Genomic DNA, 25,496 nt, shown 5'->3' with positions numbered 1-25,496 from the left:
TGTGTGTGTGTGTGTGTGTGTGTGTGTGTGTGTGTGTGTGTGTATGTACATATATATATGGGGAGGCTGTGCAGCTGTGAACAGCTTGCTTAACCATTCTGAGATTCCTCCTTCAGCCAATACAAGGGATAATAGTAATTTATCATAGGTACATTGGGTTAGAGAAACACTCCTGTTTATTCCATAGCACGCTCTCAGTAGATGGGAACTAGAACTATTAATTCTTCTTTGGCCCCTTAAGTGTTGTACTACGTGTGGGAGGTGCTGAAACCACAAGTGAATGAACAGAGGAAGAAATCAAATAAATCTGGCCAGACACCAGCTGGTCGCCACCTCCAACCTACTCAGCTGTTTCCTCTCAGATCTGGTGTCACTCCAAAGGGCTTGAAGAGAGACATGGTTGTTTGTCTGCTTTTCCCCAAAAGTTATGTATTTGTGTCACTAAAATCACATACAGAAAAGTGTGCACCTCTTAAAGGTGCCTGCAGTTTACACAAAATAAACACAATATATAGAGTAATACCAGTTCCCAGGGCCATGTTCCCTTCTAGTCAGCCCTACTGCTGTAAGCGTAACCACTGTCCTGCCTTCTAATATGAATTTGTTCTGCCTGCTTTTGTAGGATTTAACTGGATCCTATGGTTTACACTCTGCTGCAACCTCCAAGATCTCCCTGTGAATCCTGCCTTCAGGAGGAAGTGGCCCCCAGGGAGCTGACTTTCATGTGGACAGGCCTGCTACCCACCTCAGGGTCTCCTTCTGTCCTTCTGAGGTGGGCTGTGTTCTCTGTTCCCCTCCGGCTGCCCCATCCTCTGCATTGGAGGTGAGAAAGCATTTTAAACATTTTCAGTGCACCCACTGGGGATGTACTGAACGATAGGATAGCCATGCCCAGCCTTGTGGGCTCCCATCTTCTACGTCTGGTATCCTGCCCCTCCCCCAGCAAGGCCCCATTCTCCTGTTGATTAGCTGTGAAGTGGGGAGTGGGGGTTCTGCTCCTGCCAGCAGTCCAGTGTTCACCACTCTCTCCCACCCCACTATACGTGTTTACTCAACCCCAGACCCTAAATATAGACATCCAAAAGATTCCTGGTGCCATGTAGCTTAAAGCACAAGGCTCAAGAATCCGAAAGTTCCACCAGGAGGAGGCAGTATTGCCCGACAGAACAAAGTAGTTCTGCCAAGAAGTCCCATTACATAGATGCCATTAAACCCGTGTGACACTGATAAAAACAGGACTCCCAGAAATGTAAATATGTAAGTCTCGTTCTTCATAAATGTGGAGTCCTTAGGAGTCCCACTCAATACAGACAAATGAAGACTTTTTGGCATAATATATTCAGAGTCATTGTAAGCTAAATATGATGGCTTATGCCTGTAATTCCAGTTCCCAGAAAACACAGGCAGGAGAATTAGAGTTTGTGGCCAACCTGGAATACACAGTGACCTTGCCTTTAAAAATAATTCTAGGAGAAGCAGGCAGGATAAGCAGGTGGCTTGTAGGTTAAGAGCACTGGCTGCTCTGGCAGAGCACCAGGTTCAATTCCCAGCACCCACATTATGATTTGCTATGTGTGTAACTCCAGTTCCAAGGGATCTTGTTCTCCCTTCAGGCCTATACTGGGGCAGGCACTCAAGTGGTGCATATACACATATACACACACATACGTATATACAATATACATACACAAGCACGTATACATACACATATACAAATGCATATAGATATACATACACAAACACAAACACAACATACACAAACACATATACATACACAACACATACACAAACACATAAACATACACAAACACATATACATACACAAACACATAAACATACACAAACACATATACATACACAAACACATATACATACACAAACACATATACATACACAAACACATATACATACACAAACACATAAACATACACAAACACATATACATACACAAACACATATACATACACAACACATATACATACACAAACACATAAACATATACAAACACACACACACACACACACACACACACACACATGAAGTCTTTTTTTTTTTTTGTTTTTTTTGGTTCTTTTTTTCGGAGCTGGGGACCGAACCCAGGGCCTTGCGCTTCCTAGGCAAGCGCTCTACCACTGAGCTAAATCCCCAACCCCGTCTTTTTAATTGAAAAAAATACCATGGGGGAACTGGTAAGATGACTCAGTGGGTAAAAGTGATTGCCTAATGCTAAGTCTGATGACCTGAGTTTCCTATGCAAAGGTTGAAAGAATCAATTCCATAAGGTTGTTCTCTAACCTACACACACACACACACACAGAGAGAGAGAGAGAGAGAGAGAGAGAGAGAGAGAGAGAGAGAGAGAGAGAGAGAGGGAGTAAAAACTCCATTAAAGAACTGGGGGCTGGGGATTTAGCTCAGTGGTAGAGCGCTTACCTAGGAAGCGCAAGGCCCTGGGTTCGGTCCTCAGCTCCGAAAAAAAAGAACTGGAGAGATCTGTAGTGGGATCTGATGCCTTCTTCTGGTGTGTCTGAAGACAGCTACAGTGTATTCATATATGTAAAATAAAAAATGCTTTAAGATATTATTAATAATTCTGGGAGATGGGTGCTTTTATTTGCGTATAGCAGAGGCAATAGGGAGACCTGAAAAGTTAATCTTGTCCCAGGTCATGAGGGTAATGAGAAATAGAATGAGTCCAACGCAGCCACCTCATACGCAGACCACAGAACCTAGGGTCAGCCCGGATCCAGACGGAGGAGACAGCACACAGGTGGAGGCAGGGGTCATGGGAGACCAGCTGCTGAAGGAGCTGAGGCAGGAAGGACGTGCAGTTGTGCTTCAGAGGAACTCTGTGTGCAAGGGAGAGAATGAGAGTGATCCTGGAAGATGGTGGAGGGCCCCAGCGGCATACCCAAAGGCCTATGTATGGGTGCACAGCGGGGCTCATCATCAGATCTCCTATTCTGTGCTAGACAATCCTCTGAGTGGAAATTTCTTTTTTTTTTTCTTTTTCTTTTTTCTTTTTTTCGGAGCTGGGGACCAAACCCAGGGCCTTGCGCTCGCTAGGCAAGTGCTCTAGAGTGGAAATTTCTTTAGGGGAAATTGTTCCCCTGGCCACTGGCAGGAAGGTCAACCAATGCTCCCACTCAGGACCCTGGATCTTTACAAGTGACTCAGAGAGTCATCCTGCTTTACAGTTCACTGCAGAAACAGCAACGGGCTGTGTCCAGGCTGAGGTAGCTGTCTGAGGGGTAGCTCTAGCAGTAGCTGTCACTGTAGCTGTAGCTGTTGCTGTCACTGTAGCTGTAGCTGTAGCTGTCACTGTCACTGTAGCAGTAGCTGTCTCTGTTGCTGTCACTGTAGCTGTATCAGTAGCTGTAGCTCTTTGAAGACTCAGCCTCTGCAGCCTGCTATCCCACGTCCTCCTGAGACTGGACTTGGTTGATGTTTCAGGTGCCTGAGTTTTTTTCAGCTCCTACCCACTTCTCTAGATTGATGTTTGTTTGTTTGTTTGTTTGTTTGTTTGTTTTAAAGACATTCTTTATCCTTGGGAGATGGGCCAATGGTTAAGAGCACTGGCTGCTCTTCCAGAGGACCTGAGTTCAATTCTCACCACCTACATGATACACCACCACTGCCTGTAACTCTAGTTCTAAGGAACCAGACACCTTCACAAATGCAGACAAAATACCAATGCATGTAAAATTTAAAAATAAATCAATTAATAAAAAAGATATTCTCATCTACCCCAGACTGGCCTACGACTTGAACTTCTGGTCCTCCTAGCTCAGCCTCCCAGACATGCATCACTGTTATACATAGTTTTCTGTGGTGCTAGGAATCAATCTCAGGTCTTCAGGTCAACTGCAAAAGCCCTCTACCAACTGATTTACAACTCTAGGCCACAAACTTGATTCCTGAGTTTCCCGTCAACTCTGGGAGTTACTCAATATCATTCAGGAAATTCTTCTTCCTTGTAAGTGAATCAGACTCCATTTCTGTTGTCTGCAATTAAGAGCCTTAATTAGTACAGAGATCCATTGAGAGCTTCAGTGGGAGGACACGGCATGCATGTTATGGAAGAGGAAGCTAGAAGGTTCTAATGACGATAGATTGAAGAGGGAGAAGAGAACGAGCGGTCCAGAGAGCATTGACTCAGGAATGGGATGTCCGTTGATGTGAATAAGGAAAAGAAAACAGGCAGGCGAGTCCAAGGTGACAGCAACTCTGGCACTGGGTGGTGGGAAGATGATGTTACAAGAGGAAAAGAGTCATTTGCAGGGAACTGGCTTAAAGGGAACAGGCCTTCATTGACTCAGCACATATTAAGTGTCTGTTGTGTACCAGGAATGACGAAACATCCAAAAAAAGAATAGCTGTGAGGAAAAAAGTGCTCCGTTCTTAGATTAGCAAATACACAGCTAAATAACGAATTTGCATTAATAAAGCTTGCTTTGCAGTGCTTACACATCTAGCTGGCGGGTAGCATTTCAGAAAAGATCTTAAGAAGGACAGCCGGGCCAAAGACAGATTAGCAGTCATTTCCATAGCTGTTCATTTATTTCTTCATTCAACCATATTTATTGAGCATCTACTATGTACTCAATTCTAGCCCTCATATTAGAAACACAGAGCTGGGGCTGGAGAGGTGGCTCAGCAGTTAAGAGCACTACTGCTCTTCCAGAGGTCCTGAGTTCAATTCCCAGCAACCACATGGTGGTTCACGACCATCTGTAATGGGATCTGGTGCCTTCTTCTGATGTGTCTGAGGACAGCTACAGTGTACTTACCTAAAACAAATAAATGAATCTACAAAACAAAACAAACAAACAAACAACAAACAAACAAACTCTTGATATAGGCAGACCGAAATGATGTGCTAGGATATCCCTGCTGTAGGCAAAGGGAACTATGGGAGAGCAGAGGTTCTGGAAGCCTAGAATGGAGGGCAATAACACCTGTAAGGGGAGTCAATGAAGTGACAGTGGCAAGGAGAGAGAACGAAATACAAAAGGGAAAAAAAGAGAAAGTGAAAACTGGTTTGTGGGAGAATTAAAGGTGAGGCCATTATTTTCTTCATGGGTCAGTGATGACCAATAGGTTGGATGGTTGGAGAGATGATAGCTTGACCAGCACAGAGACAGCTGTTTATATGATTAAACATATTTCCTAACACTGTCAACTGAGAGTTCTGGAGGCAGTGGCACCCCAGGAACAGCGAGCTGACCTGGAATGCAAGTGTCAGTTTCCACGTTTAATCTACCATCAAGAGAAAAAAGTGTTGCTTGTCAAAAATGACTGGTGTCAAGACTGGGGCAGAGAAAACACCAGGCCATAAGATAAGGAAGTGCTCAATAAATTCACAGAGACAGAAACCAGCTTGGCAACTGGAGCAAATCGAGGGAATTTTAAGCATCGGAATAAATAATAGGGCAATGAGAGAAAGATTTAACATCTGTAGTATTGTTGCCAAAGATGCATAACCCACATTTAGTCATGAAAACAACAGACAAATCCACATGGAGGAATGTTCTACAACACAACGGGTCTGTAATCTTCTAAATTGTCCTGGTCGTGAAAGTAAAGTGTTGCTATTATGTCGGATGGAAGGACACTGGAAAGACAGAATTCAATGGGATGAATAATTCAGGACTAGAGCCTTTTGTTCCAGAAAATAGCACTGGCCCAAAATGACAGAAGTCTAACAAGGGCTGGGAGTCCGGCAGCACTGGTGAAGCAAGGCTAATTTCCTGATTGGGAGCATCATGTTGGGCTAGAAGGAGAGTGTCTATTTGAAGAACACATATCCTAGAGCACTAGGGATGACAAGGTTACACCTGGGCAACTTACTCCTGTGGTTCGACAAAGGCACACATTCTCTGTTCCACTGTTCTAGCATTTCTGTATCCTTCAAATAGTTTCCAAAGGCAAACGTGGGACTAGCAGTGTGTCTCAGTGGTAGATCCTCCTCGCCTAGTATTTGTGAAGTTCTGGATTCAATCGCCAGTATCTGGAGTGCAGGCAGGCAGAGGAGAGTAAAGAATCCCTGAGACAGGGAAGAGTGAGAGGGAAACCAGGCGGAAGGATGTCCAAAAACACTAAAGGGTCACAAGATAGGGCAGCAGATGCACATTGGTGCAAAGACCGAGTGGACCGAAGAACAAGGAGAAAGTGTGAGACTTTTCACCAATTTTCTGTGTTGCTCCTTGTGGCAGCATCTTTATACAGAAGTCTTAGAGGAGAATAATAATTCCATCATTACAGACAACACTGGGTACATCCCTGACTCAAGGTCTGTCTCTCTTAGGGTTTTATTCCTGTGAAGAGAAACCACGACTACGGCAATTTTTATAAAGGAAGCCATGTAATTGGGGCTGGCTTACACTTCAGAAGTTTGGCAGCAGGCAGGAAGGCATGGTGCTGGAGAGGGAGCTGAGAGTTCTATATCCAGATCTATAGGATGGAAGGAGGGAGGGAGAGACAGACAGACAGACAGACAGACAGACAGAGACAGACAGAGTCAGAGTCAGAGAGACAGAGACAGACAGAGAGAAAGAGAGGCGGGGGTGAGGATAAATCTATAAATATGAGTCCATTGAGTATTGCATGTATGTATGTATTTTTTTTAGGACTGACCAGAGGTAACTGGAGAGACCGCTCTCTGGTTAGGAGCAAGAACTACTCTTCCAAACCACCTGGGTTTAGGTCCAGCCCTCATGTTGCTGCCTTTCACAGCTGCCTGGCATCCAGTTTCAGGGAATTGAAGCCCTCTTCTGGCCTCCGTGGGTCACTGCAGGCACTGTTGTTGCTGCTGTTGTTGCTGCTGTTGTTGCTGCTGTTGTTGCTGCTGTTGTTGCTGCTGTTGTTGCTGCTGTTGTTGCTGTTGTTGTTGTTGTTGTTATACACCTCCGTTAAAAAAAAAAAAAGCCAAGGTTCTCTATGTAGCCTTGACTGGCCAGAACTAGATATTTAGACCAGGCTAACCTCAAACTCATAGATATCTAACTGCCTCCTCCCCTAGAGTGTTTTAAACCTTTTCAAAAAGATAGTGTGACCAAAATATTCGCTTTTGGACCAAAATATTCAGTGTATGGAATCATTACGATGACCAAGTAAAATAGGCTCATTTTAAACAAAAGAAAAATACTGATAAACAGTGAACAAATTTTTTTTTTTTTAGATACCATGTGCTTTTAATAGCTCATCACTGGTAACACTTCATAATCAAGAGTAAGTTAACAGGCTAGCATTTAAAAATGTAGACTTGGGGGGCTGGGGATTTAGCTCAGTGGTAGAGCGCTTGCCTAGGAAGCACAAGGCCCTGGGTTCGGTCCCCAGCTCCGAAAAAAAGAACCAAAAAAAAAAAAAAATGTAGACTTGGGCTGGAGAGATGGCTCAGCCGTTAAAGGCTAGGCTCACAACCAAATATATAAAAATGTAGACTTTCATAAGTGTATAGGCCAGCTTGTGGGGAAGTGACCAAGATACATAAGGTAGGAGATTCAAGTGACCGCCTGGAGTTTCTATACTTCATTCTGCTTACAGGACATTTATTAAGGTTGTTTAATATATGACTTTTCATTTGACATTGTGGAAGTCCTTTATTGTAAAGCTAATCCTTCTGCCTGGTGACAAGCAGCAGCCACAACGACGATCACTCTGGACCCCCACGCTGGATAAATTCCATTTCCTCCTGAGACATAGGTTTCCTCCTGTATTTCTGAGGTAATGATTTTATTAATTCTGCAGTGTCTGGTGGCCCCTGATGCACCAGTAAATTTGGGGACAAATTTCCTTTAGAATGCTGGGAAATTGGGGTTGGGGATTTAGCTCAGCGGTAGAGCACTTGCCTAGCAAGCGCAAGGCCCTGGGTTCGGTCCCCAGCTCCGGAAAAAAAAAAAAAAAAGAATGCTGGGAAATTACAGAGGAGTGGGAGGGTAGCGCAGCAGATCTCAAAGCTCAAAGCGTCTGAGGCACTGAGCTTAGGTTTGTCTCTTCTATTAGGGAACTTTATTAACGGAGCATGTGGCTTCACTACCTGCACGACCCTGGTGGCGGAAGCCATCTTGCTGCCCATCATGACCCCCGAGTAGCCAGTGAACAAATTTTAAACCACCTATAATCCCTCAACCCAAATAATTCAGCTCTTGGATGCCTGTCCGATTTCTTTACATTAAAGGGAGACCCTGTATCGTGATATTTTTTGTTAATGTACCCTTTCCCAGGTAGAGCAAACACTGCATCACCAAATCAACCGCTAACTATACTTCAACCACTTCATTTAAAGGACAGAGCAAGGAATTAAATAACAAATATGTCGTTATTTATGTAACCATGTTCCTAATTTAGGACTTTTACATTAAGCTCGGGAAAGCTGGGGGTGGGCAGTCATCGTGGGGCGTGAAATGACATCCTGAAGTCAGAGCTTGCGACCTTAGCTAAGTCACTAGGCTGGGTTTTAGGCACACACGCATGCAGAACAGAGGGTCAGCAAGATCGTGTCGGGCAGAAAACAAAGAGCCTGTATGGTAGGATTTTTGGAGCGACGCGAGTCAGAGTGTGTAGGGTTTCCCACAGGCAAAGAAATGATTGGTACCCGAGGCCAATGCATCAGGAGTGGAAACCCTGGACCCTCTGCCGCAGAGGAACACAACACAGGCCTGAAAGCTAATGCTTCTCCAGTTCGCACCAACAGAGGGCGCCATGTCCTCAGTAGTTTGTGGTGGGCGGTTCCCAGCTGCCAACCAGATGTGAGTAGCTGGACTGCGGGAGGCGCGAAGCTTTACTGGAGCCCCTGCAGACTGGCCCGCAGGATAGAGAGAAAGAACGGCAGGGGACAGGGTGGTGGCAGAACGCTCCAATGGATTCTATGCAGACTCCCTGATTGTTTTCCTTTGCTGGACAGAAAGGGGGAAAGAACTCTTAAGCCCAAAGAGGGCGCCGTTTAGGGATTTCCACAAAACATCAGTTACTTGCTGGAGGCTGCCCTGTGGTTGGCTCAGCAAAACCAAGCTGGGTCCATCGGTCAGGGCGTGGGGCCAGGAGAGACCCACGCGGCAGCCTGCGGTGGAAAAGAGAATAGGCTACAGGAGCCTTGAACTTTTTGAGTACACACAGCCTTGGATCCCAGACGTTGCAACACACACACACACACACACACACACACACACACACACACACACACAGCTGCAGCCCGAGTTCCAGATGAGGACCCTGGGGTCAAGGACACCCTCAGGATCTCAACCTCGTGATGTGCCTGCTGTCCCCATCCCCCAGCCTTCTCGAGGTCTCCAAGATATTCCTGCTGTGCAGGCAGAGGCCGGGCGGGTGGCACAGAGGCGGGCAAGGGGCTTAATTTCAGGGCAATGGCTAGAAGTCTGGGCTTCAGCGCTACTGGGAGTGGAGTGGGACAGGCCTCTTAGCTCCACAGGCCCGACAAGGAATAGTCAAAACCCCGACCAGGAATAGTCAAAAGGGGTTTGGTCGATTATTGGAAGTTCTTTCCTTGGAAACGGAGGCCTCGGGGCTTTGAACCCCAAGACGGGTTCAGCAGCAGGAGGAGGACACCTCAGAAGAGCAGGAGTAGGAGAGAGGACAGATTCCAAACTCCCCACCCCAACCTTAGAAACCCTGGTTCATCTTGTCCGAAACTCCTCCCTTGTTCTGACCATCCTCTGCTCCCCTTTCTGCCGCCCCCGTCACCCCCCTTCTCGTGTCCCCAGGGCGCTCCCACCCTGGGGAAGAATGTGCCCTTCTAGCTCACCCTTGCCATGGTAACGGCACACCCCCACCCCCGCGCACCACAGCAGCGGGGCCTGGCCCTGCAGGCGGCGTGTAAGAGGGGGGGGGGGACATCTCCCAAGCCTACGGACACACCTCGGCTGCCCTGGTTGCCACGGCAACCGGGGGCGTTGCGAAGTGCGCAGTCTCGAAACAGCAAAGGGTTCTCTTTGGTACCCCTTACTCTTCGAATTCATTCTGGACAGGATCCAGAGAGGGATTCTGGGGTGTCCCGGGTTCTTCCCTCAAGCAACTCATGCCTTTTCAGAAAGAAAAGGCAGCCCAAGGGCCCCAGAGATCCTACCACCTGAACAAGGATCTCCGGGTCGCCAGCCTGTCCCCCTCCCCCAGCAGAACCCAAGGCGGGCGCTGGCAGCAGGAAGCTGGGAAGGACCGGGAGGTAGGCAGGCCCCACAGTGGAGCTGTGATTACAGGGACCTGTCCCTCCCGCCCCCGGCTCCCACTCTCATTAAGTCATTTTTTCCCCTGTTGGAAAGTCCCCGTGCCTTGAGCACAAGGGATGGGGCGACCGCAGGCAGCTGCCGGCAACCACAGGAGAGGAGGGGGGAGGGAGGAGGGGGGCTGCGACTGGAGCCTGGCCACTCTCCAGGGTGGAAGGCCCCCTGCCGGAGGCGAGCTGGGGGAGCATTAATTCAGAGAAAGATTGAAGGAGCTCCTGGATGATGGCCTTGACCATGCTTCTCGCCCAGGTACTTCCTCTACAGATGGCAAGTCTATTGTTGAGTGCCCTCCTCCTTGAGGACCCCTGGCGACTGAAAAGCCAGATGCCTGGATCCTCATCCTACTCCAGCCGGCCGTTTCTCCCTGACCTCTAAAGCCAGCACTCTGTCCATCAGTACACCATTTGCTGTTAGTTAGATCCCTACCTCCCTCCTTTCTCGACATTAGTCCTCAGTTCTGCCTTTGAAAAAAAGACAACCAGGTCGAAAGTGCACGGGAAGGAGGGAGGTCTTTTCTTCCTTGGAAGAATCCCTGGTCACTTTCTGTTCCCATTCCAAATTTCGCAGCGGGCGAGTTCTCCAGCCCACCTTCGCCCTGGGCTTGCATTCATTTCAGAATCCCATTTCCACTTGTTTTCAACCAGTACGCGCTTCCCGCTGTAGGCTCCAGCCAGCGTGCGCAAGCACAGCACCCACCCTCCCACCTGCATCGCCTCCACACCTCCCTCTAAGGAGTCCCATAGGCCACTCTGCTATCACAGGCCCAGCCTTGTGGTCCAGACCAGGGAGGCTGTGTGACGGTGGCTTGGGGAAACAATAATTTTGCCCCTTTCCCAACTTTACAGGTCACACTAGCATACATCAGACCATTGATTCTGACCACTGGGGTCCCTTGAAGCTCAGTGTCCAGTTCCCTGCCCTACCTCTGCCCTTCTCTCTCTCTCTCTCTCTCTCTCTCTCTCTCTCTCTCTCTCTCTCTCTCTCTCCCCAGGCAACATGTTCTACAGTGTGCAACTTCCCCCTTATTCCCAAACTCCATCCGATAACTCACTTCCCCAAGCCCCAAAAGGCAGAGGTCAAAGTTAATGCTGCAGTGAATGCTGCTAGGGGTGGGACTATCCCTCTACCCTCCAATTCCCCCAGCGCACCTCTCTTCCTCCCTAGGATGGGAGGGAAGAAGGGGGGAACCCAGCCCCTAGAGTTCTCTCCAGGATGAACAAGAGGAAAGGAATGAGGCAGGTGTGTCTGTCTGTTCCTGCCTACCCCTCCTCCCTCTGAGACTCTCACCCACCTGCCTTTGGAACTGTTTAGGGGTGGGGGTGGGGAGAGAACCCCAAGTCTCTACTGAGGCAACAGAACTAAGCACTGGAGAGGGCCCGGTGCCTTAGGCACGCCTAGGGGCTGCTGAAATGGAGCAAACAGCAGGGAGCTGAGAGCAAGTTAGAGAGCCAACAGGACGAGTTTGGTTTCAGAATCAACCCCTCAGGGGATAGCAGCAAGGAAACAGTGGGTGGGGGTGGGGGTCTCTGTGCAAACTGGCCTTTGGGATAAGACTTTGTTGTGCTTGGCTTATCAAGATGGATGCCATTAGGTGATAAATAGAGACATCCAGCAAGGGCCGTAACTGAGCAATAGGCTGGATGAAGTAGATAAACCTGTGTGAACCAGATCCTGGGGGTCTGTTCTAGAAAGTCGTCAGGGTTGAACCACAATGGATACAAGCAAGCACGACCCAATTCTAGCTTAGCAGAGTCCTAGTGGGGATGTTTTCACTAACTGGAGTTTCCTCTGTGGCTCTGGGGGAATGAAGGGCTCGGAATGGCTTCCTATGCACCCCAAGCTTCCCTGCCTAGACTCCAGAGCCCAGCTCCAGACGGCGGCGAGTCTGCCACCACCCTATTCCCAGCCGCACCTCCTGGCCCCACCTGCTCCCTGGGGCGCTGACTGGGTTGAGCTGGGTCTTGCCCGGGATTACTTCTCTCAGAGTGCCTCCTGTCTCTGCCATCGGTTGCTGCTGGGCACAGCCACTCGTCCTGGCTTGTGGCAAAGAGCTCCGGTACAAAGTGGGCGGTTAGAATCCTGGCACTGAGGACTCTGGGTCCCTGGGTCCTTCTAGACATCCCTACTGCTGCCATCCAAACTCAGGCCTCAGCTAGGTATTAGTCGTAGTCCCCATCCCATAACATCCTTTCCGGCTGTCATCTTTTCTCCATTTCAGCCAGACCCCCATACATGTGGGAACCAGTGCACAACCGCTGTCTACTTAAGAGACTCTGCAAATTTCTCTTCAATAAAACCTGGTACTGATGGCTACCCTGTCCTCTGGCCTCTCCTATCAGTCCTTGATTTCTAATCTCCAAAGGCAGAGGCTGCTCTGCTGATCTTTCAACTCGTGGAGGTCTCTCTCCCCTCAGAGCTTTGGGTTTCTATAGCTGGTCTGAAAAGCCCTTCCCCACCTTCCCATGGCTCTCTCTCCCCTTGCAGGTCACAGCCTGTCTATCACAATTCAGAAGTCTCCCTGGCTGACAGTTTCAGCACAAAGGTCTCTATTTCCCACAAATCAGTGTATACCCCCAGCCCTGATTAGTTTTCCCCATAACCCATAACACTGCCTGGAATAACCTTGTTTGTGTTTACTGGTTTATTGTCCATGTCCCTTAATCAGCCTGTAAACTCCCAGAGGCTTCTTTTTCCCCAGAGAGTGTCAAAAAGAGAGTGTAAAATAAATATCCGTTAAGTGAAAAAGACAGGAGCAGAAGTCTGTGGAGGGGGAGATCTAGAGCCCTTAGAAAGACACTTCAGCCTAATGACGCCCATTTCTGCGTTTTCTTCCCAGTGCCCACCAGCTTCAGTGCATTGCCCAACACTGCTGGAGAAGGGGAGAAGAGTTGACAGGCGGTGGGCCTGCCAGGCTGGGCTGCTTTGGTGACATGTCCTAGGGTGTGGGGCAGTCTCCACTACCACCCCCACCTGCCTGAGCTAGGAACAGAAAGAGGGGAACCCACAGAAGTGAGTAGATGGACGTCAGTCAGATCTGGACTGTCCGGTGATTGCAGACCCTCAGGGCTGTTAAGAGTCAACCATCTCTCTCAGGAGCCAAGGCTGCTGCTGCCTGGCCCAGGTCGCTAATGGCAGAAGCCAGGCACCAGGAGGAGAACCTTTCTTGAGACCCAGAGGAGCTTGGGCCCGCTCACTTGCAGACGCTGACCCACTCAGTGATGCGGCATTCTTCGCAGACCACGAAGCAGCACCAGTGGAAACGACAGTGGCAGCGCTCGCTGCGCGTCTGGCGCAGAATGTTGTGACCGCGGCCACAGCACATGCTGCCGCAGCTGTCTGGACCCGTGCTGCTCTTATTGCACAGGCGCCCCACAGTGCCTGCCGAGTCCAGACGAGGCTCGCGCTCACAGAAGTCGGGCGATTTCTCAAAGTAGACCAGGTCGGAGTGACTGGCCCTACGGCGCAGCCCTGGAGTACCCGGTGCTGGCGAGGGTGCTCCCGCGAGGCCGGGCTCCAACTGGCCACCGTTGCGGTTGTGCGGCCGGATGAGCGTGGCGCGGTGGAAGCGGTTGCGCAGCAGCGCCCCCACTGTGCGGAACTCCGGCGTCACCTGCCAGCAGGTCTTGAGCTGGCAGCTGCCTGAGGTGCCGTGGCACTTGCACTTTCGCCGCATGTTCTCCATCACCGCCTGCAGAGGGAGGCACCGAGAGGGATGAGGACGGCGTCCACTGTTCCAGCCCTCCTCCAGCCATAGAGGCTGGAAACCGGCTCCCATTGCACCGAAACAGAGGCTTAGAATTTCTTCCCGCTCTTCTGCAGCCCATCCATTCACCACTTCCTATCCGGCTCGGCCCCGGGGGAATTCCCTCCTTCGAGCTCCTTCCTTCCCTGCCAGTCTTTCTAGCAACTAACTGCATGGGGGTCCTTGGGCCTGGGGATTCTTGCTTCCTGAGCCCTGAGGATCCCAAATGTTCAGGGAAATTCCCTCTCCCTTCTCCGGAGCAAGGAATTGCCTGCTCCCCTACATCTCAACCCCAAAGCCTTTGGCCTCCCTCCAGGCAGTGAGCAAGAAAGATCCCCTCTTCCACCACTCCCACCACCATCCCCAGCTGTGCCCTACAGGTCTTTGCAGGGAGTTGAGAAGGAGAAAGGACAGGAACTAAGGAGTCAAACCCCTCCCATTATACCAACTTGAATTTGCCCTGTTTATACTGAGTGACAGCAGGTGCCAAGGATTCCCTGAGTGCAGATCCCCCCCCCGCCCCTCCCATCCGACAACCCAGACAGTCAAATTGTCAGCTCTATGGAAGCAGAAGAGTTCCCATGTCTCTAAAGGAAGCCTGCTTGCACTCACCTAGTATTCAACTTGTTCTATAATAATCTCCTCCATAGAACCCCTTAGTGTTACCCTCACAAGGTACCCCACATTGAAATTTGTTCACATTCTCCAACCATGGCCCCCAAATACTCTTAAGAAAAGCAAGCTCTGGGGCCTTCAAAACTGGTTCAGAAGGCCCTAAGTGAGGGTTCCCACTGTGCTAGGTATTAGGGGACTGCACAGCCTGCATGTGTGGCCTGCGGTGTCAGCACCACGTGGGAACCCCCTCCCCCATTCTATCCCACCCCACACCCCCACACCAAAGCTTCCCTGGGCCAACAGCCCCAGAACATCTGCTTCCCACAGGCCGCAGCCATTAATTAACCAGTTTAACAAGGACAAGGAGGAGGCACTTTTGGTCTGGGCTGGGTGGTATCAGGAGCTTGGGAAAGGAGCCCCTTGCACAGGGCATGCCTGGGTGGGAGCTGGATAGGACCAGAGGGTAAGCCTGCACCTCAATTCACCTCACTCTAAGTGAAGATGGGAACTGCTGAATCAGCTGTGGAGAACAAAGGTGAACCGGAGTGGGCTAAGAAGCCTAGGGGGAAAGAGCAGAGTGAGAGGAAGCCCAAAACTGGCTCGAGCAGACAAGGGAGGATCAGACGAGGAATGAGTACGGGAACTGCCAGGAAAGTGCTGAGATACAACTCCATTGGCTGGGGATGGAGTCTGCCTCTCTGCCACCTTTCCCACCTCCAGCGAGGTTCTTAGTCATTCCCTGCCTTGGTTTCCACATCAGAGCACTTGTTATTAGGAGGGTTGACATCATAGGTCTGCATAAGTAGACTGAGAGCTCAGGAAAAATGCCTGAACAGTAAGGTTTGATAACTTAACCAGCTATCCCTTTCCTGCCTTTGTGTTTGTGTGTCTGCATATGTGTGTATTATTAGCGGTGTTCCTTTTACACTTTAAGGTAGTTATGAGCCGTCCAGAAAAAGGAAAGAGAAGGTCCTCAGTCTGTGAGAATCCCCTCCTGGGAGACTGAATCGAAAGCCGAAGATGGTGACCTCAAGCTCCTAGAGACACTCAGAGCTGGGACACATGGTGGATGATTTTGTTCAAAGTTCTGCCTCCACAGAGAAGGAGACTGTATTAGCCCTGGTTCTGACTGCCAGCCTACTCCTTTCTGGGTTGGTCATCAGAGAAAATAGAGAAGGAGTGGGGTATGCCCTCTAAGGAAAAGGCTGTTTCAATCCCATCTTCCAGGTGCTCAGAGCACAGCAGTTGCTCCCCACTGCGTTCTTGCAAGGAGATGACTGTGAGGTGACTGGATTGGGGAAGTAGAGTGATTCCAAGAAGGGGAGTTACCTGAGTGGATGCTGAGCCCGCCCGCTTTGCCGCGCGGGGACGCGCAGGGGTTGGGGGACTGACCACGACTCTCACCTGCCTGCCCACACGGTTGTTGTGGAGTCTCATGCGTGCGTGGATGTCTCTGTGAGGCTCTCGGGAGTCCAGAAAGTCCTTGGAGAAGCGTTCTCCAAAGCCCACATCCGGACTGCAGCCACCCCACTCCCAGGAGTCCTGCAGGCCTGGGCTGGCAGGGGGTATGGCAGGGTGCTCCGGGACCCCGTGGCTCAAGCCCTTTCCGCGCTGTAGGGCGTCCAGCTGCAAGCGGTGCAGCTTCCGACGAAAGGCCTCTTCGTCCCCACGCCTGGAGGCATCGCAACCGCAAGCCTTCAGTTTACCCAGGGCGCACGCGTTGGACACTGCGTGCACCACCCCGGCAGCTGCTATGGCGTAGGCGAAAGCACTCTCTCGAAAACCTGTGTGTGGAACGGGGTTGGGAGAGATGGCTCAGCGGTTAATAGCTAAGAGTACTAGCTGCTCTTCTCAAGTCCTGTGTTCAATTCCTGACACCCACCTGGCAGTTCACACCTGTGCAGCTTGTAACTATCTGAACTCTAGTTCCCTCGGGATCTGACACCCTCACACAGACATACATGCGAGCGAAATACCAATTGTGCATAAAATAAAGAGAATAAACCATTAAGGAAAAAGAAAAGCTGTGACGAGACACCAGAAAAACGTGGTCCTTACAGTAGGGCTGGGGTATAGTTGTCCGGCAGGTGGCTTACTAGCATGCTATGAGATTGAGTCACTGGGGCAGAAAGGGGGTGGACAGAGGAGGGGAGAATCACACCCCCTTCCCTTTTTCTTTAACACCTCCTTAGCAAGTTTGGAATTTGTACGTCTAGATCTCCCCTCCAGGGCAGAAAGTGCCTGGCAAATGCATTCTTTTTCAGATCAGGCACTTAATCTATTACCTTTCCAGGGTGATACCTGCCATCTTAACATAGCCTAGAGAAAGAGAGCAAAGTTTAACCCAAAGAATAAATTACAAGTGGTGGAATTCCAGGCCTTAGGAGATGCCAATGGGCAGGGGGATAAGACCACATCATCTGCCCTTACTATACCCTACTCCAGAAAATGGGCTGCTGTATACTCACTTTAAGCACAGCCTGGAACCCTCCCTCCCTGATGGTTTTTATCCTGGTTGACAAGACATAGCTGAAAGCAGAAGCGAATGCTTTCTCCTGCCCCAGCCACCCTGCCTTTGTCCTGTTTTGGACAGCTGGAAACACCTGAAGGGTGGTGCAGGTGAACATAGTGTCTTAAGTGCCATCTGGCATGTAGCAGGGCTGCAAACTGAGTGGGAAGGCAGAGTCTGCTTTTCATTGGAGGCTTAGAGGGTAAAAGAACTCTCTCTGATTGAGACACTCAAAGGCCTTGGGATGTGCTAGCTTGGCCCAGTGCATGTTTATACTGTTTTCCTTTTGGGTACAGCAGCCTGAGCCTTCTCCTAAGAGGACCCTGGACCTGTACCAGGATAGACCTACTCAAAGAGATGGTCCAGCTCTCAGACCTGTAGGCTAACTCTTACTAATTCTCCACCCAGAAAGAACTAGCTCAAAGCAAGTTTTAGAACAAGTCTCTGGACCCTGGAGAGGACAGGCAATGAGAGAAGCCCCACTCCCACCCCTGCAACCCTCCCTTCCTTCCCACATCCTTCCACACACAAAGGGAAGAATCTACTTGTGCCATGGACCCCTGTTGCAGGAGGGTGATGTCCTTGGAAAATGTCAGAGATTCAGAAAAATTGGCAGCATCCTCCCATCAAAGACTAGGAGGACATGTTCTCAGAGGCCTTACAGGATCTAGAGAGCTATCTATCTGGTCCTGGACAGAACCAAACCCCGTAGCCCTTCCTGCTGTAAGCTTCACCCAGCTACATCACAAAGCAAAATCTCTTCTTCTTGCCCAGACAAATTATAATAATGGGCTCTCTAGCAGGTAAGATCTGATTTCTGCAATCATATTGCCAGTGTTTCAGATCTTGACTCTTCTACTGGCCAGTTATTAATAACCATATGACCTTGGCCAAGAGAACTAATCTCTTTGTACCTCAGTTTCCTTCTTTGTGAACAAGTGTTATCATTATCTAGACAATTGTTGTTTCGAGAATTGAACGTTATTAAATACAAAGCGCTTGGAGCACTGTCTTGTTGATAATAAGCTCTACATAAACACTGCGATTATTGAACTGTTCTTGCGGTCTGATCTCATTCAACCTGCCACATTTTCTTTTTACATCATTGCTTTTTGTTTCACCCCAATCAAAGACAAAGGCTAGCAGCTCATGACCCATGTCTAAAACAAATCATTTGGATTAGCAGAAGCCTATGAAGCAGATTCTCCCTCTTCTCTTTCTGGCTCTTGACATCCTGGTAACAGGAGCCTGGCTAGGACCAGACAGGAGGGGATAAAGATTGATCTGTAGCCTTCAAAGAGGATGCTGGAACTTGGCACAGGCTTCAGGGGAGCAGAAACTGCTGAGAGCTGGTGGAGCCTAAGGCTAAAGGGTAGACCCAAAACTCCAGGACATGTACCCTGCATTTATCCCCTGCCTTTTATCTTTAGAGCTCTAAGCTTGTCTCCTATTGCTGCCAGCCATCAGCCTGTCTGCTTTAGGACACGTGGCAATACTCAGACCTCCAGAGACAGCCTAGACCTCAGGCTAAGCACAGAACACACACACACACACACACACACACACACACACACATACACACACACACACACACACACACACACACACACACATGCTACCAACTGGGAAACCCCTGGGGTCACAGAAGTTATGGAACTGAGACCCCACTTAGCTCTCCCAGCTCCCTGGGCCAGCAGCTTTCTGCTGAGGGACATTGGCTCCAACAGAATCCTCCTGCTGAGAAAGAAACCCAGATATCCCATTCAGAGATAATTCAGGGGCAATTACACCTTCAAGGTTTTATCATGGTTAAGACAAGTGTAGAAGAATCTGGGGAAATGTAATTCGCAATCTTGGAGAACTCTATACCCCATACAACCTTTCCCTATACCACTCCAAGTTTCTGACAGCTGTCACAACCACGTGTACAGGTGACCAAGGCATGCCTGGTCACTCTTTAAGCATCCATGCTCAGAGAAGTCCTGCCCATCGGGTCTGCCCCAGCTCCCATTCAGGGCCCCAGTTTCGGTCTTGGCCCCAACTGTCTGGGGCAGATGCAGGCACAGTGCCATCTGGCCAGCTGGAGGGGGAAAAGGGTGGGGCCATGGCCAGCTGGGCTGCCCTGAGCAGGGGGGGGGCTTGTTAAGATGCACAATTAGCCGCCCTGCCTTTGATCTGGGACAGAGACTGCCAGCATCTAAGTGGAGTCAGCTGCTACTATAGGCCACAGCCAGCCAACAGGCCAGGAAGGGGGCGGGGGAGTAAGCTTGGAAGACAGGGGAGTATGAAGGGAAGATGATTTAGGGGCCAGTGGGAACGAGGACTGACCAGAGCAGTTTAAGCTCTTCCCATTCAAGTCAAAGAAGGAGGGGCCAAGAATAGAGGTCTGGTTGCCATTCACTCCTTACAAATAACCTATGCATGCTCCTAAGCTTGGGGGGAGAGAGAGAGAGAGAGAGAGAGAGAGAGAGAGAGAGAGAGAGAGAGAGAGAGAGTTGTGTGTATGTGGGAACACTTAGGCAAGATACAGAGTTTGTTCACACAAACATAGGTATGTGGGCTTCACTTCTTGGAGTACTTGGAACGCACTTGGAACACACATACAATGGTGACATTCATATTAGCCTTGTAGTTTGGAAGGCAGTGTAGGTGAACTGCATGAAGTAGTCCTGGCCCTCCAGCTCATTTATAGCCTGTATGACTAATGACAAATTATCCAACCTCTTTCTGCTTCACTTATAAAGATGGCAATAGGACCTACAAAGTGGGGACAACTTGAGGACCCCAAAACATGATACCATGTCTTAGTGCAATTCCCAGCACCAACTACATGCTTAATACAGTTTGCTAATTTATTGGAACATCATCAGAATACAAAGGCTTTAGATGACCCTGAGATTTGATCATCTGTGCCTTCATTTCCCAATCCGAATGTCACTGCATTCCCTAAACCCTGGATGCCTGCTCTTAAAATTCCGGTCTCAAACGAAACTAAAGCCAAGTCTCTAAAACATTAGGAAAGAAAGAGCAGTGGGACAGTGTTGTGGCTACTTAAACTGCTAGTTTCTCCTGGGCAGGGAACCTGGTTTGCTGGTTGGATGACAGGCCCCTTCTTTCATCCATTCCAAATGTGGCTGGGCCTTAGGGACAGCAGCTCTTAATAGTGGTAGCTCCCTGGACAAGCTTTGTGGTCTAACACACTTTCCCCATCCCTGTCTTGTCTCTCGTGCCTCTCATTCCTGCCACACAAAGACTTAAGCCCCCCCCCCAACCTTCTTCCTCAAATCTCACCCAGCCTCCTGAGGGACAAGTGGAGGGAGTTCTCTGTTCACCCCCTGTCTAGTCTGGGTTCATAGGACCAAATGCTGAAGGTATCAGTGCCCCAGACACCAGGTCATCTTTGCATTTGGGGGATGGGCAGAGAAGCCAGCATCAATTTAGGGCCCTCTCACAACTTTCTTCCCCCGACTCTGTCAAGCCTCTTAGAGACTTGTGCCTATCCCCCACAGTTCCCTCTGGTCCACAGCACCTCTCTTTGGCCAGGTTATATTCCCCGGTTTGTCTCCCTCAGTACCCTTTACCCTCCTTTCTTCCTCAGACACATCTATATGTCCAGTTCAACCTATCTTGGGGAGGTTTCTGTGAAGATAGTGTGGCAGTAACATCAGTGCCATAGAAAAGCCTAAGGAACCTCCCCACTCACCCTCAGCAGTCCCTGAAATTAATAATGGCAGGGTGGATTTTTAAAGAAGCTCCTGGGGGGGGGGGGTGTTGGGGATTTAGCTCAGTGGTAGAGCGCTTGCCTATGAAGCGCAAGGCCCTGGGTTCGGTCCCCAGCTCCAAAAAAGAGAACCAAAAAAAAAAAAAAAAAAAAAAAAAAAAAAAAAAAAAAGAAGCTCCTCGGATCAGAGGGGTCAGCCCTTTGATAGCATAATACTGGTGTGTGTGTGTGTGTGTGTGTGTGTGTGTAGAAGCAGGTCAATAGGCTCCACAGTGATCTGGATGAGAAAGAGAAAGGAATCAGATAACCAGGGGCTGGCCTCCACCAAGAGATGGCTGCTGGGATTCAAATTTTAGTTGGTCCTGAAGAAGAGGGAAAAGAAAAAAAAAAAAAGGACTATGAGCCAGAAGGAGGATGGACCTAGCTAGAGATGAAGGCAGGCTCAGTGACAGTAGTAAGGCAAACGGGGTTGGGAGAATGGCAATTGCCTTGCCTTTCCCACTAAGGAAGGAGAGGTAGAAATGAGGTGTTGCAACGGATGGAGGGGGGGCACAAGCCACTGAGGTAGGGCGGGGTTCCAAGCCTAGGGATGGAACCCAGCCCCACTGGCTGACTGAGTCCAGGAGCCTCAGTCCCGCCCCCCTCTCAGTACTGGGTGCCACCCCGCCCTGGCTAGCCCTGGCAAGTCTCCCCCTCCACCCCTAACCTCTCTCCCCACCGTCCCCCCCAGCTCACCTCCCGCTTATTAAACTGCAGGTGAACCCAGAGCATCTGGCCCCATGCCAAACTCGCGCGGCTCTATCGCTCCAAACTTGCCCCTAACTTTCAGAGACCCTAGGTCCTTCACCAGGTAGCAGCGGCCTGATGGGGAAATCCCATCAGGACGCCTGGATTCACGCTAGAGAGGTCAGCAGGATTGGTGGTGGGGGCGGAGGGGATAAGGCCAAGGAGAGAACTGAAGAGTTAGCCCCGGCTCATCTCTCTCGGTGTAGCAAGGGAAAGACCCTCAAAGCCAGAGCCCCTCCGTGTGCAGAAGCGGAAGCAGAGTCCAGGAAGAAATGCAGCTGTGGGGAGCATAGGTGACCTAGCAACCCTAGTGTGGCAGAGGGTGGTTTGGAGGCGGTGAACACCGGCCTAGCCCAGCCGGAGCCTGGAAGATGCTGAGGCCTGTCTGCTACTGGGTGTCAGACAGCGCGGGTGGTAAGGGGTGGGTGGTGGGGGTGGGTCATGTCCTGCAGAGGGAGTGGAGCAGGCCTGTGGACAGGGGATCGCTTGCGGTATTCCCCAGCTGGCAAGAGGGGATATCACTGTGCAGGGCGGGAGGGACGCTAGCGCGGGGCGAGAAGGGAGGGGAGTGCTCTCAGAGCCGCACGGAGCAGTCTGCCGCGGCCCGCGGGGATTAGTTCGCGGCTGCATGCCGCCACACGCGTCGGGCTGGGCTCCGCCGGGTAGAAACAGCGCCCGAGGCGCGCGGGGGAGGCAGGAGGGAGCGCGCAGGGGCGGGGCAGCGGCCTGGGGTTGAGCAGGGGGGAGGCTGAAGTGGCCCCTGACTTGGGGGGCCCAAGGGGTTCAAGCAAGGGTCTTACTGAAAGGGGACGAAAACCTGACTAGGTTCTTTCTAAAGTTTGGGTACCTTAAAGCCTGGCTCCCCGCAGAAGCCCTAGAAGCTAAGGCTATGCCCCTCCTCCACTACCAACTAGAATCTGTCTGACCCTAAGGAGCCAAGGCTACCAGGTCCCCACGCTGTCAATAGCTGAGAGAAGAAACTGATACCTATCTTGCCCCCAGAGACCTGATTCAAGGCCTCGGCTAGGAGGTGAGTGGGAGTTGAGACAAACAACAAAACTACCTGCCACCCACAGCTTAGCCATTCTGGGGACTGTCTAGGAGGACCTCGGTCATCAGGTTGGGGAGAGAGGACAAGGCTCCTCAGAGCACTAGGGGGAAGCAGGGCTTGATGAAGCTGTTAGACTTGCCGGGCAGGAGCCACTGCTCACAAGCAGGCACACACCCAGTACTCTGATTCAGAAGGGGCTTAGGGGGCGGTGAGAAGGACCCTGCCGCAGCGGGCAGAGCCTCTACAGGAGTCCGGGCCGTTCACCTGCCCAGGCTTCCCTACTCGTCCCTGTGACAGAAAGGTCTCACCCCCGCCCCTTCTCTACACTCCTCCCCCACAGGCTCTCCAACCTTAAGGCCATTTTCTAAGTAAAAGATAAATTGGGGAAGATGATAGGGTTATTTTCTGGGTCTGAAGCATGAGGTACGTAGCATAGAGGGATAAGCCAACAGTATTGTTCTCAGGCTTGGGACCTGTCACCCTCAATTAGAGGCGATTCTGGCCCATGTTTCTGACCCCACTCCCCAGAAAGCACATGACTGGTAGATACACGGGTCTTAGAGATAGCATCCTGAGAGTTCATTAGGAACAGCTAGCAAGTTCTAGGGTACAGGTCCTCTGCTGGAAGGACAAGAGTTTGGAATGAGGGGCAGCTACCTCTGCTGAAGATGGGGCTCTCGTAGGGGACTTTGTTCCGAGTCTCCAGGCTGGAACAGTTCCAGCGCTGGTCCCGGAACTGATGCTGGCACTCATGGATGGCGATCTGGATGCCCTGGATAGCAGAGGCGGCCACGTCAGGGTGACGCACACACACCTCCATCTGCCGCCGGCTCAGGCCGGGCAATGTCAGGCACACTGTGTTGGCGTTGAGCACAGGCTCTGGGGGTAGGCGGAGGCCCAGGATGTCGTTGGGTGCTGACCTGCAGGCATATGGGGTGGGGTGGATAAGCATTTTGTGGGAGACTGTGAGGGCCTGTTTAATAACACACATTCTGTCCTACAGGCCATAATCACTCTCCCCCAACCCCTGGTTCTTACAGTCAGGCCCAGGAATACATGCCTCTCCTCATCCATTCCAACACAACCCACCCAGCTGCACACCCACGGAGGTAAATGTATGTACTCAGTATTTTAGAAGTTCCTCTCCAGGCACAGATGCCTCAAAGGGAGCCCCAGAAGCCTGCTCCAAAGCTATGTTTCAGCAACTGGCATTTCTTCAGGCACACTCCTGCACACGTAATGGTGGGAACAGAGACCCAGAGCACTTACCACTACCATACTTCCTCAGACAGTTATAAATACACACATGCACACACACACACACACACACACACACACAGAGGAATATTCACACACATGCTTGCCCTAACATACATTGGCCCATAGTCTCACAGGCATACATGGATATATGTAAACTGCCGCTTACCCAGCCCAGCTTACACACACACACACACACACACACACACACACACACACACACACGTCCTTTTAGTGGCAGTCTCTCACTTGACCCCACCTGAGATGCGGAAACCCCCTCCAACCCCTCTGTTCTTTCTCTCATGGGGGTGGGGGTGGCCTGCAAGGTGAAATGAGTAAGTTTGAACTTAGAATAGGGGTTCATTGCCCGAGGGTGGGAAGAACTCCTAACCCGCACTCATTCCCCGAATACCCACCTCCCAACCTAGCTGCCATCACTCACCTGGGCACTTCCCTATCTCCCTGGATTGCCCATATCCTGTCACCAATCCAACCTCTTCTTTGGAGGCAGCTCACTATCTTTGATTGGACACCAGCACTTTTCTGTGGCTCTCTCCCCGTTCATTTCAGGGTCCCTTCCCCAGCAAGAGCACCGGAGCGGGCCTGGGGGGTCCTAGCTCTCCAAGAGGGCGGAGCATGAGGTGAGGGCTCACCTGGGCACAGCAGCAGCCAGCAGCAGTAGGAAGAACAGGAGCGCCCAGAGCTCAGGCCGCGGCTGGGGCCCTGGTGGGAGCCGCAGCCAGGGGCGAGGGTGGGCGCTGCCCATGGCGCGCGGGCCGTGACAGGCCAGGAGTGGGGGGCTCACAGCCCAGTGGGACTGGCGAACCAGGGTCGCCGGCGCATGATCGGCAGGGGTGGGGTGGCTGCGACACACAGCTCCTACTCAGGTCACAGCTCCCGCAGCAGACGGCGCCCGCCTCCCCGCTCCATGGGGCAGCGCCCCCGGGCACCGCCCTCGGGGGGGTGGATGGGGAGCGGGCGAACCGGGCACCTCCTGGCACAGGGGTCCAGGGAATTTCCCAAGGGCCCCTTGCGACAACTCCTGATGCCTCTAGAGGGTAAAGGGGGGCCTCTAGAGGGTAAGGAGGTACAGCGGGCTGGGGACTGGAGGCCGAGGTTCTGGGGAGCAGCCCCCCCCCCAGCGCCGCGCTGCGAGCCTGCGCTTCCGAGGGTGTGCGAGGCGGGCGCGGTGGGGGCGGTACTGTCTGGCCCAGCCCCACCGCTTGGAGAGTGAGTGACTGTCCTGACTCTGGGAGCTCTGCTCCCCCCAACCCCCATGTAGTGTCTAAGGGTTCTACCCCAAGTGACGTCACGACAGGGGGTGGCACGCTCCGTCCCCGAGGCCACTGAGTCCGTATAGGACTAGCGCCCTGTGTGTTGGGGGGAGGGGAAACGCGTGCAAAGGGTGAAGGAAGGAAAGGTCCTGGCGTCTGGGCTATTGGCCCCATGCACTGGGAGACTTCGGGCGCCGGTCTGTTTGTTAACCCGAGTTGTGTGTGCCCCACTGAAGCTGAGACACAGCTGCAGGGGAGTGTCCCAACCCACCCAGCACACACCTGCGGGGCTGGAGGGGC

The 25,496-nt window shown here is 51.2% G+C and overlaps 1 protein-coding gene across 1 annotated transcript; it reads right to left on the bottom strand.

Moving 5' to 3' along the window:
- Positions 1 to 12,869: 12,869 nt before the first annotated feature.
- Wnt10a (Wnt family member 10A) lies at positions 12,870 to 25,336 on the bottom strand. The gene is made up of 4 exons (NM_001108227.2): positions 24,576 to 25,336; positions 23,323 to 23,585; positions 16,003 to 16,382; positions 12,870 to 13,929 (listed from the first exon to the last, which is right to left on the bottom strand). Exons 1-4 carry the CDS (start codon positions 24,686 to 24,688, stop codon positions 13,432 to 13,434), a joined length of 1,254 nt encoding a protein of 417 aa, NP_001101697.1. The 5' UTR covers positions 24,689 to 25,336; the 3' UTR covers positions 12,870 to 13,431.
- Between the last annotated feature and the right edge of the window lie 160 nt (positions 25,337 to 25,496).

Source organism: Rattus norvegicus, chromosome 9 (genome assembly GCF_036323735.1).
Source record: "Rattus norvegicus strain BN/NHsdMcwi chromosome 9, GRCr8, whole genome shotgun sequence".
NCBI lineage: Eukaryota > Metazoa > Chordata > Mammalia > Rodentia > Muridae > Rattus > Rattus norvegicus.
This window is presented reverse-complemented; position numbering and strand designations above follow the sequence as displayed.